At 47.3% G+C, this 15,191-nt stretch overlaps 1 protein-coding gene across 1 annotated transcript in view; it reads left to right on the plus strand.

Annotated features, from left to right (window-relative positions):
- Nucleotides 1-15,191, plus strand: part of ADAMTS10 (ADAM metallopeptidase with thrombospondin type 1 motif 10) — a 132,753-nt gene that overhangs the window by 54,654 nt on the left and 62,908 nt on the right. Inside the window, exon 15 of the mRNA XM_075850091.1 lies at nt 1,768-1,870. Within this exon, the coding sequence (XP_075706206.1) occupies nt 1,768-1,870 (103 nt within the window). The remainder of the gene's footprint in view (nt 1-1,767; nt 1,871-15,191) is intronic.

Genomic DNA, 15,191 nt, shown 5'->3' on the forward strand with positions numbered 1-15,191 from the left:
TATATATATATACACGTACAGACACATATACGCACACACACCGGCATATAAATACACAGACAGGAACATATACAAATACATGAAAGGCACAAATATACAAGCGCAAAGACACATTCACAAACAGACCCATATATGTACACAGGCACATATATACACAGCACAAATAATGTAGTAGATGTTACCTGCAGTCCTATGTAACACCACAGATAACACAGTGATAACTCTCTAAATACAGATAGTAGTGTTACCTGCAGTCCTATGTAACACCACAGATAACACAGTGATAACTCTGATTACAGATAATGTAGTAGCTGTTGCCTGCAGTCCTATGTAACACCGCAGATAACACAGTGATAACTCTGATTACAGATAATGTAGTAGCTGTTGCCTGCAGTCCTATGTAACACCGCAGATGACACATTGTAGCAGAGCTGAGATTGTAATTTAGCACAATGTGTTATCTGTGGTGTTACATAGGACTGCAGGCATCTACTACATTATCTGTACTGTGTAGCAGAGCTGAGATTGTAATTTAGCACACAGTACAGATAATGTAGTAGATGTTCCCTGCAGTCCTATGTAACACCACAGATAACACAGAGATAACTCTCTGAGTACAGATAATGTAGTAGATGTAAGAGACAAACACATGCAGACACGCAGGCAGACACAGGCAGACACACACACACACACACACACACACACACACACTGTAACATATACACATACAAACACAGATACACACATTACACAGACAGACACTCACCATGTTTCCTTGCTGACAGGTCAGGACGGGCTGTGTGTGGGCGGAGCTTCCTCTCTGCTTCTCGGCAGAGCACAGAGCTGGAAGGCTGCAGCATGGGAGTGGACCTGTCCCCTGACCTGAGTCATCTGACCTGGTGTCACTGGCGTGAGGTCAGGTGACTGGACTGGTCCACTCCCTGGCCGTCACAGACCCCAGTCAGAACGCCGTAATGTCCTGGCTCTTCCTAAGCTGCTGCAGGTGTCCGACATACACCTGTCAGCAGCGATCAGCAGCTCTTCGGCGCCCCCCTTCCCTATCCTTCGGGTTGCGCCCGGGGCACATGCCCCGCCTGCCCCCCCCTAGCTACGCCCCTGCCTTATGTCCTGTAAAGGGTAATGCTATAGGATAGAAAGCCATTTTAGACAATTATATGCTTCCAACTTTGTAGCAACAGTTTGGAGAAGCATGAATGTGCTCCTGTGTACCAAGCACGTTCCATAAAGACATGGTTTGACAAATTTGGCGTGGATGAACTTGAGTGGCCTTCACAGAGCCCTGACCTCAACCCTATCGAACACCTTTCGGATTAATTGGAGAACCAATTGTGAGCCAGGCTTTTTCGTCCAACATCAATGCCTGATCTCACAAATGCTCTTTAGGCTGAATGTGCACAAATTTCTACATACACTTCAAAATCTTTTGAAAAGCCTTCCCAGAAGAGTGGAGGCTGTTATAGCTGCAAAAGAAGGCCTAAATCCATAAAAACACACATGGTTTTGGAATGGGATGTCCAACAAACTCATATAGGTGTGATGGTAAGGGGTCCACATACTTTTGGCCATATTTTTCAGCTTAGCATTGACATTTACTTCATAATGACAGGAAATGTAATTGACTTTCTATATCATCAGAGTATAATCTAAATGCAATACACCTTATCCTTCATTTTTATGCATTGTTATTATTGTCTGAGGAAAATAAATTATTGTTCTAATAAGTGACTAATCAATTTTTTTTTTCAGGATTGCCAACCAGGGTCACTGGATTTTCGGGAGATGCAATGTGCAGAATTTGACGATGTAGCATTTCGTGGGAAATATTATTCTTGGAAAAGTTACAAAGGAGGTAGGTGTTTGCGGTAGTTAGTATGAACCAATGGCATAAGTACTTTTTGTGGTAATCTGTGTATATGATAATATAAAGAATTATTAACAACAACCATACAATATTTTCCCTGAGCCATTAGCATATTAATTTATGTGCTGCCTTTGATGGCACTACTTGCTCCTGCATGCACTGTCATTGGCAGGATCGAGACGTCACACTGACAGCCCAATCCTATACTGTGACGGGGAACAGAGATAATCGGTTCACTAACACAAAGACAGTATTGAGCTATGTGTTCTCGAATGCAGAAGCCTGGTATCAAAAGAAACGACCCGAAAGCAGAAGCCATCACAGGACATCTCTGTGCAGAGGGGGCTTAGGGACATGCAGAGAAGACGCAATCTGCATCTTGTGGTCACGAATGTGTATACAAATCACTGGTAACAGAGATCTAATGGGCTGTTAACAATAGTTTACTGTTATCGCTGATCTGTATATGTGGACAACAGGGAACGCACAGATCATTTCTTTCCTGCTTACCGGAACTCTAATAGTCTAAAAGAAATAAACAACTCATGACCTGCCTAGGTAGAGTCGTGTGTTAACCTTAGACCATACTATCCCCCCCACCCCCACTTAGTAAAGACGCATGACACCGAGGTTGGATGTGAAATGGCAACAGCAGCCGTTTATTAATTTCACAGTTTTATAAAACAATTTAAATCCGAAACATTCGGATAACTAGTTAGGAATCCACCAGAGAATTCCTCCTAATAATTCACATGACCCAACATGGGTCAGAATCATAAATAACAATTAACCGTTAACATTAACCCGAGCAGAGGAAGTCCTTGAAGCCCCTTCAGATGTTCCTTATTAAGAACACACCGAATTAGCCATCTGCAAACCACCAATTACCTCCAGCCGTAAACCAGCTCGGAAGCACCGTTCACCTCTGCAGATGGCTCCAACCACTAGAAGTCCACTTCAAGGGGATAACACCCGATGAAGCCCTCAAGTGATATACCGACCACTAGAAGTCCACTTCAAAGGGATAACACCCGATGAAGCCTTCAAGTGATATACCTTCTACCAGAAGACCACTTCAAAGGGATAACACCCGATGAAGTCTTCAACCATGTACCTTTTTTGGGGGACGCATACCCCCGATGCGACCCCCCCACCATTTTGTACTGACTGGCCTCAAGGACTCCCCCCGCCACAGCGAAACAGGCCTTGACCCCCTTAAGCCTGTGAGTTCCTCCACACCACCACCGCCCTTTCTATGCCTTCTGCTATCGCCAAGCTCCAAAGATCAATGCCAACCTCGGTCAGATGAACCCCGTCACTTCTCCAGAAATTCCCCACTCCTGACTCCAAATCCCTATGCCTTACCCAAATGCCCCCGTTCTTTGCCACAAAACGGGACACCGCCCGGTTAACCTTTATGCAAGCCTTATTGACTCTCTCCACCGATCTAGCTAACCGCCAATGCTTTCTTGGGACTATGTCCGACCACACTACCACCAACTTGGGATAAGATACCCACAAACACAACATATCATGTTTGATATCCCGCACCAACTCACGAAAAGGGCGGACTCCTAAGTCATTCCCACCCACGTGCAACACTAAAACCTCCGGAACCCTATCAAGCCGCGCATATGTCTGGAATTCCGCCAACACCCTGTTCCACGACATACCTCTAAAACCCAGCCAATGCACAACCGCATCCTGTCGCGGAATGCGCAACTGGCGACCATCCGGGCGGACGTCCGCCCTCAAAGCCCCCCAGTGCACGTACGAATGACCCATCAACCACACCAGACAAGGAGGCGAATCTGAAACGGAAAAAAACAATTAGGCACCACCAATATAACATTTGTAAAGCGTAAACAACCCCAATCATAACATATGGGGGCGGACATAGGACTTAAACCTTTTAGACTCCCAACGACCAATACGCCTCACCCCTTCATCATCCAACCCCCAGCGCCCCGCTTCCGTTGCTGCGCCAATCCTGAAGGAATGAGATGAATATGAGCCTGCCGCAACACCAACCGCCGTCAAACATTTTTTAAATACAGCTCCAAACTGAAACCTGGACAAAAACGACCCGTCCACATGACGTAACAAAGGCAAATCTGGAGACCCCCCGTTTTGCGTAAAACCCCGCATGCACTCTACAGGGCACATGACCGACGCCGGGAGAGCGAACAAAACTATCAACTTTCCCTTCCCTACTTGGTCAGTTTTTGATCGACGCAACCATACCTCTAGCCGATCTGCAAATAGGCTCACCTCCCCAGATCTCAGCCCCCCTGCCCGTTTTGTACTTGGCGACACCAACTCACCTATTCTAAATGCTCCAAAAAACGCTAACGAAAAAGCCAATCGAAACAAATGCATTTCATCTGAAGAACGACATACCGATGCTAATGAACCGCCCAACGATTTAAGCAAAGCAAACGACACCGGCCTTCTACTATCCGCCTCCACCCTACCTCGACGCAACCCCTTCAAAGCCTGCGATACCAGAAATTCCTTCGATACATCCCGAAAACCCCGCAGCTTAAACCCAAACGCCACCGCAGATATGAACCGGTTCACCTTCGCTACTGAAAACCCCGACTCCCAGGCGTCCCCTAACCAGTACAAAAGTGCCACCAACCTGTCTCTATCCGTATTGACGTCACCCAACTCTCTTAACCACTCCTCCCACTGCCTCCAACAAGCAGCATACGCACTCCACGTCGCGCGCGCCAAAGACCTTTTTAACAGCTGCTCTACGGGACCGATACCAGATCCCACAGATGCTCCGGACACGCCAACCCGAGACGTTCCGCTCCCGGTGCCAATTGCCGAAACCGGTCCCACTGCGAGCGAGAAAGAGCATCAGCGATACAATTCTGAACACCCGGGACATGCACCGCCACCACCCACGCGTTCAATGACAAACACACCAACACTAAATGTCGCAACAATTGAACTACCAGAGGAGAGGACGCCGTGATGTTATTAATGGCCAGCACCACCCCCATGTTGTCGCAGTAAAAACGGACCTTCTTATCCCTGAGCCTGTCCCCCCAAATGGTAGCCGCCACCACGATGGGAAACAGCTCGAGCAGGGCCAGATTCCGCGTGAGTCCACTGGACACCCAGCTAGCCGGCCATTGACCCGCGCACCACGGACCTCCCCCATAAGCTCCAAAACCACCCACCCCAGCCGCATCCGTAAAAATATTCAAATCACTCGTATCCTGCGCAGGAGCCATCCATAGCGAGCGACCATTGTACTGGCCCAAGAAGTCATCCCAAACCTGAAGATCAGCTCGGTGCTCCTCCTTGAGCCGCACAAAATGATGCGGCGCGCGCACTCCCGCCGTTGCCGCCGCCAACCTCCTACCAAACACCCTCCCCATTGGCATAATCCGGCAGGCGAAATTCAACTTCCCCAGCAGCGACTGAAGCTCCCTCAGCGCCATTTTCTTCATTCTACAAGCCCGTCGAACCTCCAGCCTCAAAGCACCCAACTTATCCGCCGGGAGCCGACACTCCATTGCCACCGAGTCAATTTCGATTCCCAAGAAACAAATCGTCGCTACCGGGCCCTCCGTTTTTTCCGGCGCCAAAGGGATCCCAAAATCCCTCGCCACCTTCTGTAGTGCATGAAGCAAATTACCGCAAACCGGCGAACCCCCCGGGCCAACGCACAAAAAATCATCTAAGTAATGGATCAACGAATCGACCCCGGATACTCCCCTCGTTACCCACTCCACGAAGCTACTAAACGCCTCGAAGTATGCACAAGAAAGAGAACACCCCATCGGAAGGCACCGATCCACGTAAAAGGCCCCATTCCAAAAACAACCCAACAGCCGTTGGCTTTCTGGATGGACCGGCAACAACCTGAACGCCGCCTCGATGTCGGTTTTTGCTAGCAGCGCCCCCGGACCCGCAGCCCGCACTAACCCCACCGCCTTATCGAATGAGGTATAAACTACGGAACACAACTCGTGATCAATCCCGTCATTTACCGACGAACCTTTGGGATACGATAAATGTTGAATCAAACGAAACTTTCCGGGCTCGCGTTTAGGGACAATACCCAAAGGGGACACAACTAAATCTTTTACCGGCGACTCAACAAATGGCCCCGACATGCGCCCCAACGAAACTTCTTTTAACAACTTTTCCGACACGACTTCCGCATGCAAGTAAGCCGATTTTAAATTCCTCCGCGTAACCGGAACCTCATAAGGAGGCGGAGGAATAACAAAACCAACACGAAACCCTTCATAAAGCAACTTAGCTGCCGCCCTATCCGGATACTCACTTAGATAAGGGGCCATCCTTTCCACCCTCACCGGCGACACCCCCTTGACCAGCCCCGTGCTGGTTCCCTGACCTCTTTTTTCGCAGACATTTTGCCGCCCCGTGTGATGCACCATTACACTCGGAGCACACGTGCTTGAACTTGCACGTGGCCCCGAACTTGCACTGACCTTCATTGAATTGCCAGCAAAACCCCGCCTTTCCCCCGCCGCTTTGTCCACTCTGACTAGACTGGCCTCCCTGGCCACCGCTCCCGGGAAAGGGCTGCCTAACCGGAGCCGTAACCCGTAACCAGAGAGCAATATCCTTCTGGTCCCACCGAATCGCCGGCCGAACCGCCTTCCGCTGACGGAATTGCTCATCATATCGCAGCCACGCCTGACCCCCATACGCCCTATGAGCCTCCCCAATGGCATCAAAATAACAAAACAACGCCGAACAATTTTCCGGCGCCTTTTCCCCTATCACACTAGCCAATATGGCGAATGCCTGCGACCAATTAACGAACGTCTGCGGGATAAGCCTATACCGCCGCCGTTCCTCCTCGTCCTTTTTACTCTCATCCCGCTTGCTCTTATCCAAATTAAATTTAGCCAGCGGCAAGAGAGAAAAAATTTCAACATATTCGTCTTTCCAGATCCGATCACGCACCTCCTGCTTTAAATGCGCCCCCAACGGACCCTCAAAACAAACATACACCTCCCCCCGAGCACGATCGTCCATACGCACTCGATCGCCGTCCTTCTGTGCCTCGGTCTGTACCGACACCGCGACCGCCTCTCTAACCGCCACCACAGGACGCGCCTGTAACGATCCCACGTCCCTGGGGCCTTCCCAAACTACCGCAGGAGACACTTCCGTTACTACCGGCGCCGCGGCCCTATCCAGGCGCCCCACCAGCTCCCGTAAGCAACCCACTAAGTCTGCCAAACCCGCTCCGTCGTGTCCGCCCGCGCCACTACCGGCCCCCGATGCAATGCTAGCCGCCCCCCCGCCGACACCCGACATAAAAATCGCTGGATAAGACAATGATGGAGTTATACACTCACCGGGCTGCACCGGCGCTGTGTTCCCGTCAGCCGGACCATCCTGACCTCGACGATACACGTCCAGTTCACCTTCCTCCAGTTCTTCTCTCGCCGACGACTGTCCCTCCCAACGACATCTTCGGAACGGGGATGAGGACGCGCTGACCGATGGGCCGGCAACCTGCCGCCCGACCGCCGGGACCCAGACTTCCGACCGGACCTGTTGCCTCGACGTCGCTGCAGATCTAGGCGTCCGTCTAGACGATCCTGACGAAGCCTGCCCCCTGGCCGGAACATCACCATGCGGGGCGGCCGTACCTTGTTCTCCAAATCTTCCATCTGATGGGGGAGGGGTGACAGGGAGCCCAGCCTGCGACTCCCTGCTTACCGCCGGACCCCGTCGCGGCCTGGGATTCCTGCCAGGACGCAGGGCCTGGGAAGGGGCGGTCCTCCCAGCTGCCTGGCCTGCAGCGTCCGGGATCGGGCTCCCTCTGCGACGCCGTGTCCGCGGGACTACCTCCGGACTGAGGCGCTCTGGAGGTCGGGACCGCCGAGAGGGACGGGTCGACCCAGCCTGCGTCGCCGTCACCCCTGGCACCGCTCTCTGCCTGCCCAGCGCAGGAGCGGTTGTTGCCGACTCCCCCCCCGCCGCCATAGCCATGCTCGTAAGGGGGCCGGGGGAGGGGAGCCTGTCCCTTTCAACAGACCCCGAACGCCGTGCCCGACGTGGCGAAACGGCGTCCGGGATCCTCGTTATTGCAGCCACGGTCTCCTCTAGCCATCCGGGACCGTGGTGCACAACAGCGGCACGCAGCCGCTCTAACATAAGGGCTTCTGCCATTTCTGAAAGCCGGGCAACGGGGAGCTTACTTGCTTCTATGTTACTCCTCCCGCTGCTTCCGGCTCAATGCCGAGAAACAGCGGGAAGCGCAGTAACGGCCCCCCGTCCCCCTTAACTCCTCCCCGTCCCTCCTTCAGCTCCTTCCAACTCTCCCTCAACTAATTAACCCTTTCCCTACCAGGACGGTCATGTCGGCTTCCCTTCACCCTGCGGCTGCGTCCAGCCTCTTCTATATAGCAAATTGCATACGTGCAATATCACATAGATTGAACATAAAATAATTACTCCAGACATAAAATAATTACGCCCAGCCACCAATTTCTGTCTGTTCTAACCCGACCATATCTCCTTTTGTACTTTCACAAAAAATTCTGTACCTGGATTATTAGCATCCATTTGCAGAGGCTGTGTCTAAAGTTAATGGAGGGAGATACATTTAAAACTAAAATAGGATCTCTGTTTTCTGCACTATAGTGACATCATACATAACACATTGGTATTATATTGTTGTGCACGGGAAAATTAGAGCATTCATTTTTGGTATAAATATTATTGATTGAACAAACTACCTTAACCCCTAACTGTACATCATGGTTTGCACTGCCTTAACGCACTGTTCCATACAGTTAGGTCATGGCCTCCAACTGCCACCCTTTCAAAAGGCATGGTGAAAGAATAGAGACATTGGCTCCGGATCCCCTCAAGCTGCCACATCAGGCCCTGGCTAAGGTCTGGGCAGCAGCAGTGACACAAAATTGGTCACAAAAAATTGGTATATCTGTAAAAACCCTCAAACAAAACAAAAAATTCAAACTATAACCCTAGATTAAGGGGGGTAGTTCTCAAAATGGGGGTCACTTTAAGGGGTTTATTTTTTCCGCTAACTCAGGGCCTCAGCAAACATGAAATTACGTCTAAAAATTGTGAATGCTAGATTTGCGCCATGAAACCCTCATGCCACTCCTTCCCTTCTGAACACTGCCTTGAATCCAGACAGCTGTATAGGGTCACTAATAGGTTATTTCCGTATTCCTAAAAATAGCCAAATTATTATAGAGGTGTGTTTCTCGAGTGGCACTTATTTCAAACAAAAAGTTTATCAATAAATAACAACTTTGTGAAAAAATGTGACTTTTTCTCTTCTATGCCACCCCTCTGTGCCAACAGCTTGTGCTGTCAAAATATTCACCATACGGCTTGATGAATACCTTGAGGGTGTAGCTTTAACAATGAGGTCAAACAAATGCACTGAAATCACATACTTGCGATAAAGATTTTTTTTTAACTGATCGCAACATGGTAATATATTCCTTTAACGTATTGAATTTTAAAAAATGTTGTTTTTTTTTATTGTTATTATGACTATGTCCTGCCATATAAAGTAGTTATTTTAATTCTTCGTACTGTTTGGTGATATGGGCATAGTTTTTATATTTGGAGGGTATGTAATACATGAGCTGTTCCTGAACAATACACATGCCTTTTATTTTGTGGCAGTTTTTGTGCAACCTGTAATAACTGCTAATACCTCTAGTAAAGCTGACAATATTTTGGGGGTTAGTGATCCTTTAGGGTATGTTCACACGCTTAGCAAAAAACGTCTGAAAATACAGAGCTGTTTTCAAGGGAAAACAGCTCCTGATTTTCAGCGGTTTTTTTAGCAACTCGCGTTTTTCACTGCGTGTTCATGGCCGTTTTTGGAGCTGAGTCTATGAAAAACGTCTCCAAAAACATGTCAAGAAGTGACATGCACTTCTTTTTCGCGGCCGTTTTAAACGCGGCCGTTTTTCAAAACAGCCGCGTAAACAAATGGCTCGTCGAGACAGTATGCCGTTTTTCTCATTGAAGTCAATGGGCAGATGTTTGTAGGCGTACTGCTTCCGTTTTTCCAGGCATTTTTTGAGGCGTAAACGCCCCAAGATACGCCTGAAAACACTGCGTGTGACCATACCCTCACTGTCCTTAGGGCACATTCATACGTGGCGGAATTGCTGTGGAATTCCGCTGTGGACAGTCCGCAGTGGAAATCCTTTACACACAGTTTGTCCATTGGTTTCCACACCTTTTTAGTTAACGCCATTTTTTCCATTGCAATCAATGGGCAGATGTTCGGAGGCGTTCTGCTTCCCTCTTTTCGGACGTTTTTCTGGCGTTTACGGCCCGAAAAACGTCCAAAAATGAGCCGTGTGAACATACCCTTATATGTACAGGCAAATGCAATGTTAGGGACACATCTCCTTTATTAGTACAAATTTTTCTCTTTTATTTGATCCCCATTTTTTGTTTGACACAAAAACTATGCAGCATTATTTTACAAATATGTTATAACAGAGTAAGGTCCCATGCACACGAACATATTTTCTTCCTCCAGTAAATACTGCCGTAAATACGGGTCCTTTTTCACATGTATTTGACCCGTATTCCACCAGTATTTACGGACCCGTTTTCTCTGCACTAATCGGCAGATATAGAGAAGGGGCAGCCCTTTCGGGAAGAGTTTCTGGTGCAGATTTGGGGCAAGTACGCAATGAATCTGCACCAACATTTGCATATTTGACAGGTAATTCAGACATTGCAGAAAACACAGCGGACTTGCCACAGATTTCAGTTTTTGCATTGCAAAGGCTGAAATACGCAGTGAAATTCCGCTTCTTCTCCGCAACAGACAGTGCATGCTGCGCACTGAAAATTCCGCACCGTAGCCTATGGTCCGCAGCTGAGTTTTTTGAATGTCTGCACTAAGATAACTAAAAAGGTGTGGAAACCAATGGACGAACTGTCTGCTAAGGATTTCCACTGCGGACTGTCTGCAGCGGAATTCCACAACAATCCTGAATGTGCCCTAAAAGAAGTTCATACGTAGCCTGGCCGTTGTCTTGGTGACGCGTCCCTCTTTTGACATCCAGTCTGACCTCCCTGGATGACGCGGCAGTCCATGTGACATCTGCAGCCTGTGATTGGCTGCAGCAGTCAAATGGGATGAAACGTCATTCCGAGAGGCCGGACTGGAGGAAGAAGCAGGGAGTTCTGGGTAAGTTAACTTTTAATACTATTAACTCCAGCGGTAGTCATGGTCCCGGGTGCTGAAAGAGTTACTGCCGATCAGTTAACTCTTTCAGCACCCTGGACAGTGACTATACCCTGATGTCGCCTAGCAACGCTCCCGCAATTACGGGTACACACACGTAGCCACCCGTAATTACGGGAGCCCCATAGACTTCTATGGGACTGCCCGTGCCGTGATTACGGCCTGAAATAGGACATATTCCATATTTTTCAACGGCCCGGGCACCTTCCTGTAAGCAAACGGGAAGGTACCCGTGGCCAATAGTAGTCTATGGGCCTGTTTTTAAGTTTGTGTGCATGGGGCCTAATACAATCAAAAGTGTGCTTCTAAAGGTCATGTACTGTATAAGACAACTATGTCCTTAAAAAGATACACTTGATAAAACACAAATCTACCACCTTAATTACAGATACAACTTTGCAATCAACATTCTCAATACACCCATAAATAGGGTCACTTTTGGGGGTGTCACATCGTTCTGCCAACTCAAATCTTTTGCAAGCATGGATTGGGGCCTATAAGTAATTCAAGCTAATGTTACCGTATTTTTTGAACTATAAGACGCACCTGACTAAGGGGGGATTTACACGAGCATGTGTGTTTTTCCGCACGCAAAAAATGCGGCGTTTTGCGTGCGCAAAAGGCACTTAACGGCTGCGTGATTTTTGCACAGCCGCCATCATTATGACACTCCGTTTGGATGTTTGTAAACAGAAAAGAACGTGGTGCTTTTCTGTTTGCAAACATACTTTTGACTGCTGTTGCGCGAATCACGCGCGTTTCACGGAAGTGCTTCCGTGTGGTGCGCGTGATTTTCACGCACCCATTGACTTCAATGGGTGCGTAATGCGCGAAATACGCAGAAATATAGGACCTGTCGTGAGTTTTACGCAGCGGACTCACGCTGCGCAAAAATCACTGACAGTCTGCACTTCCCCATAGACTAATATAGGTCTGTGCGAGGCGCGTGAAAATCACACTCGTTGCACGGACGTATATCACGTTCGTGTATATCCGCCCTAAGACGCACCCAGGTTTTAGACTACAGAAAATAGGAAAATATAATTTGTTAAAGAAAAAAATTCTTCTGTTTCACCACATTCTGAGAGCCATAACTTTTATATTTTTTCATCAATTGAGTGGTGTAAGGGCTTATTTTTTCCCACCTCTGGGATCCGCACCTATCTCTAAAACGGGGCCCCCTAAACCCTGTTCTAGATTTATGTGCTCTCCCGGCCGCTTAATGATTACATGGTCAAGTTACGGAAACAGCGTATCTCGCGAAGCTACACTGTTTCCGTAACTCCCACAGTAGTGAATGACAGTTATGGAAGCAGCGTAGCATGCGAGCTACGCTGTTTTCATAACTACTATTCAGTTCTAAGGGAGTTACGGAAACAGCGTAACTCGCTGATCTACGCTGTTTCCGCAACTCCCATAGGAGTGAATGGCAGTTATGGAAGCAGCGTAGCATGCGAGCTACGCTGTTTTCATAACTACTATTCAGTTCTAAGGGAGTTACGGAAACAGCGTAACTCGCTGATCTACGCTGTTTCCGCAACTCCCATAGGAGTGAATGGCAGTTATGGAAGCAGCGTAGCATGCATGCATGCAATGCTGTTTCCATAACTACTATTCAGTTCTATGGGAGTTACGGAATTGGCGTAGCTCAGCGAGTTACGTTGTTTTTCCGGAGCTCGACCATGTAATCATTAAGTGGCCGGGAGAGAACAAACAGCTAGAACTGGGTTTAGGGGGGCCTGTTCTAGAGATATGTGCGGGTCCCAGAGGGGCATATCCTGTGGATTTGTTGTGGGATTTAGCTCCCTATTGAATTCAATGGGGAATAGCCGCAACAAATAAGCAGTGTTTATGCAAATACAATTGACATGCTGCGGAATAAAACTCTGCACCGCAGCTAAATTTCTGAAATTTTTTTTCGGTTGCAAAGGCTGAAATCTGCAGCAAGTCCGATGTGATATCCACAACGTCTGAATTAGGGTATGCGCACACGAGAACTGTCTTTTACGTCTGAAAAGACAGACTGTTTTCAGGAGAAAACAGCTCCGTCGTTTCAGACGTAAAAGCTCCTCATCGCATTATGCGAGGCGTCTTTGACGGCCGAACATTTGAGCTGTTCTTCATTGAATTCAATGAAGAACGGCTCAAATTACGTTTCAAAGAAGTGTCCTGCACTTCTTTGACGAGGCAGTCAATTTACGCGTCGTCGTTTGACAGCTGTCAAACGACGACGCGTAAATGACAGGTCGTTGGCACAGTACATCGGCAAACCCATTCAAATGAATGGGCAGATGTTTGCCGACGTATTTGAGCCATATTTTCAGGCGTAAATCGAGGCATAATACGCCTCGTTTACGCCTGAAAATAGGTCATGTGAACCCAGCCTTACCTGTCAAATATGAAAATGTTGCTGCAAATTCGCAAAGAATCTGCAGCAACATTTTCAGTGGAAAAATACGTCTGAACATGGCCTTAGACTTGGTGAAGGAAAACAAAATGTATATAAACATTTTTAAAGTTATTGTTAAATTTGTAAGGCCATGTTCAGACGTGGCAGAATTTTTCCACTGAAAATGTTGCTGCAGATTCTGAGCGAATTAGCAGCAACATTTGCATATTTGACAGGTAATTCAGACATTGCAGATATCACAGCGGACTTGCCACAGATTTCAGTTTTTGCAATGCAAATGCTGAGATCCGCAGGGAAATTCCGCTTCTTCTCGGCAATGTAATGAGCATGCTGCGGAGGGAAAATTCGGCACTGCAGACTAATTTCCGCACAGTTATTTTCTGCAACGTCTGAACTAACTTTCCTAAAAATGTATAGAAAGACATGTAAAAAACAGCTCCTGCAGAATTCCACTGCGGACTGTCTGCAGCGGAATTCAACAGCAATTCCGCCACGTCTGAATGTGCCCTTAAGTCTTCTAAATTGCTCAAAAATGTAAAACATTTTTCAAAAGTGCTGCCAAAGTAAAGTAAACAGATGGAAATATATATTTAATTAAAAAAATTGTAGAGTGTGTATGTACATATGTGACATATTGAAGTTGAAAATAGGAAAAAATAATTACTTGAATGTGCAAAACCATTACAGAATTATTCTCTGATAAAGTCACATACCAGATTTCCATAATCTGCATTGGGTCATTAAGGGGTTTAAATAGAAGGAGAACATGTTTTTCCCCTATTTCTGTCCCTTTGTGTGCCGCAAAAATAAGAAAAAATGTACGTGAAGTAGAGAAGGAAAAAAAAATCACATTTGGAATGCAGCATTTCAAACAGTGACATTTTGCTTTGGGCATCAAACCATCAAAGCGTTAATAGCTATTCTAATAATCATAATAGCTAAGTATATTGCCATTCATGCCCATCTTAACACAATCTAACTATTTGTTTCATTGAATGAGCAACATATGATTTATTTACATTTTTTTCCATCGCTTATATAGCACCAACATATTTACCAGCGCTGTACAAATATTGTCATCATTAAAATCAATCCTCACGAAGGCTCACAATCTAAATTCCCTATGTTAGGCCTCATGCACACAGCTGTGTCCGTAATTACGGCAAAGTATGGGAGCACGGCCCGCAAAATGCAAAAGAACGGACATGTTCCATAACTTTCTGAACATTTCTACGGCACGGACACCCATCCGTAGCGATACCGAAAGGCGTCCGCGGGCAATAGAACTGAATGGGTCCGTAATTGCGGACCGAATTACGGTCCACAATTACGGACAATTTTTACGGTTGTATGCAAGGGGACTTAGACACACACTCATGGGGCAATTTCATAGGAAGTCAATTAACCTAACCGTATTTCTTCAGAGTGTGGAATAAAACTGCAGAACCTGGAGGAAACCAACATAAAAACAAGGAGAACATAGAAACTTCAAGCCGATGTTGCCTTTGGTTGGCTTTGAATCCAGGACCCCAGCACTGGAAGGCAATAGTGAGATTTCATCGACAGTCTAAAGTCTTTTCTGCACATTTATACGTTATGGTTATCGCAGGATACAATTTAAAATAGGCGGCTTGCAC

Source organism: Rhinoderma darwinii, chromosome 1 (assembly GCF_050947455.1).
Source record: "Rhinoderma darwinii isolate aRhiDar2 chromosome 1, aRhiDar2.hap1, whole genome shotgun sequence".
Lineage (NCBI taxonomy): Eukaryota > Metazoa > Chordata > Amphibia > Anura > Rhinodermatidae > Rhinoderma > Rhinoderma darwinii.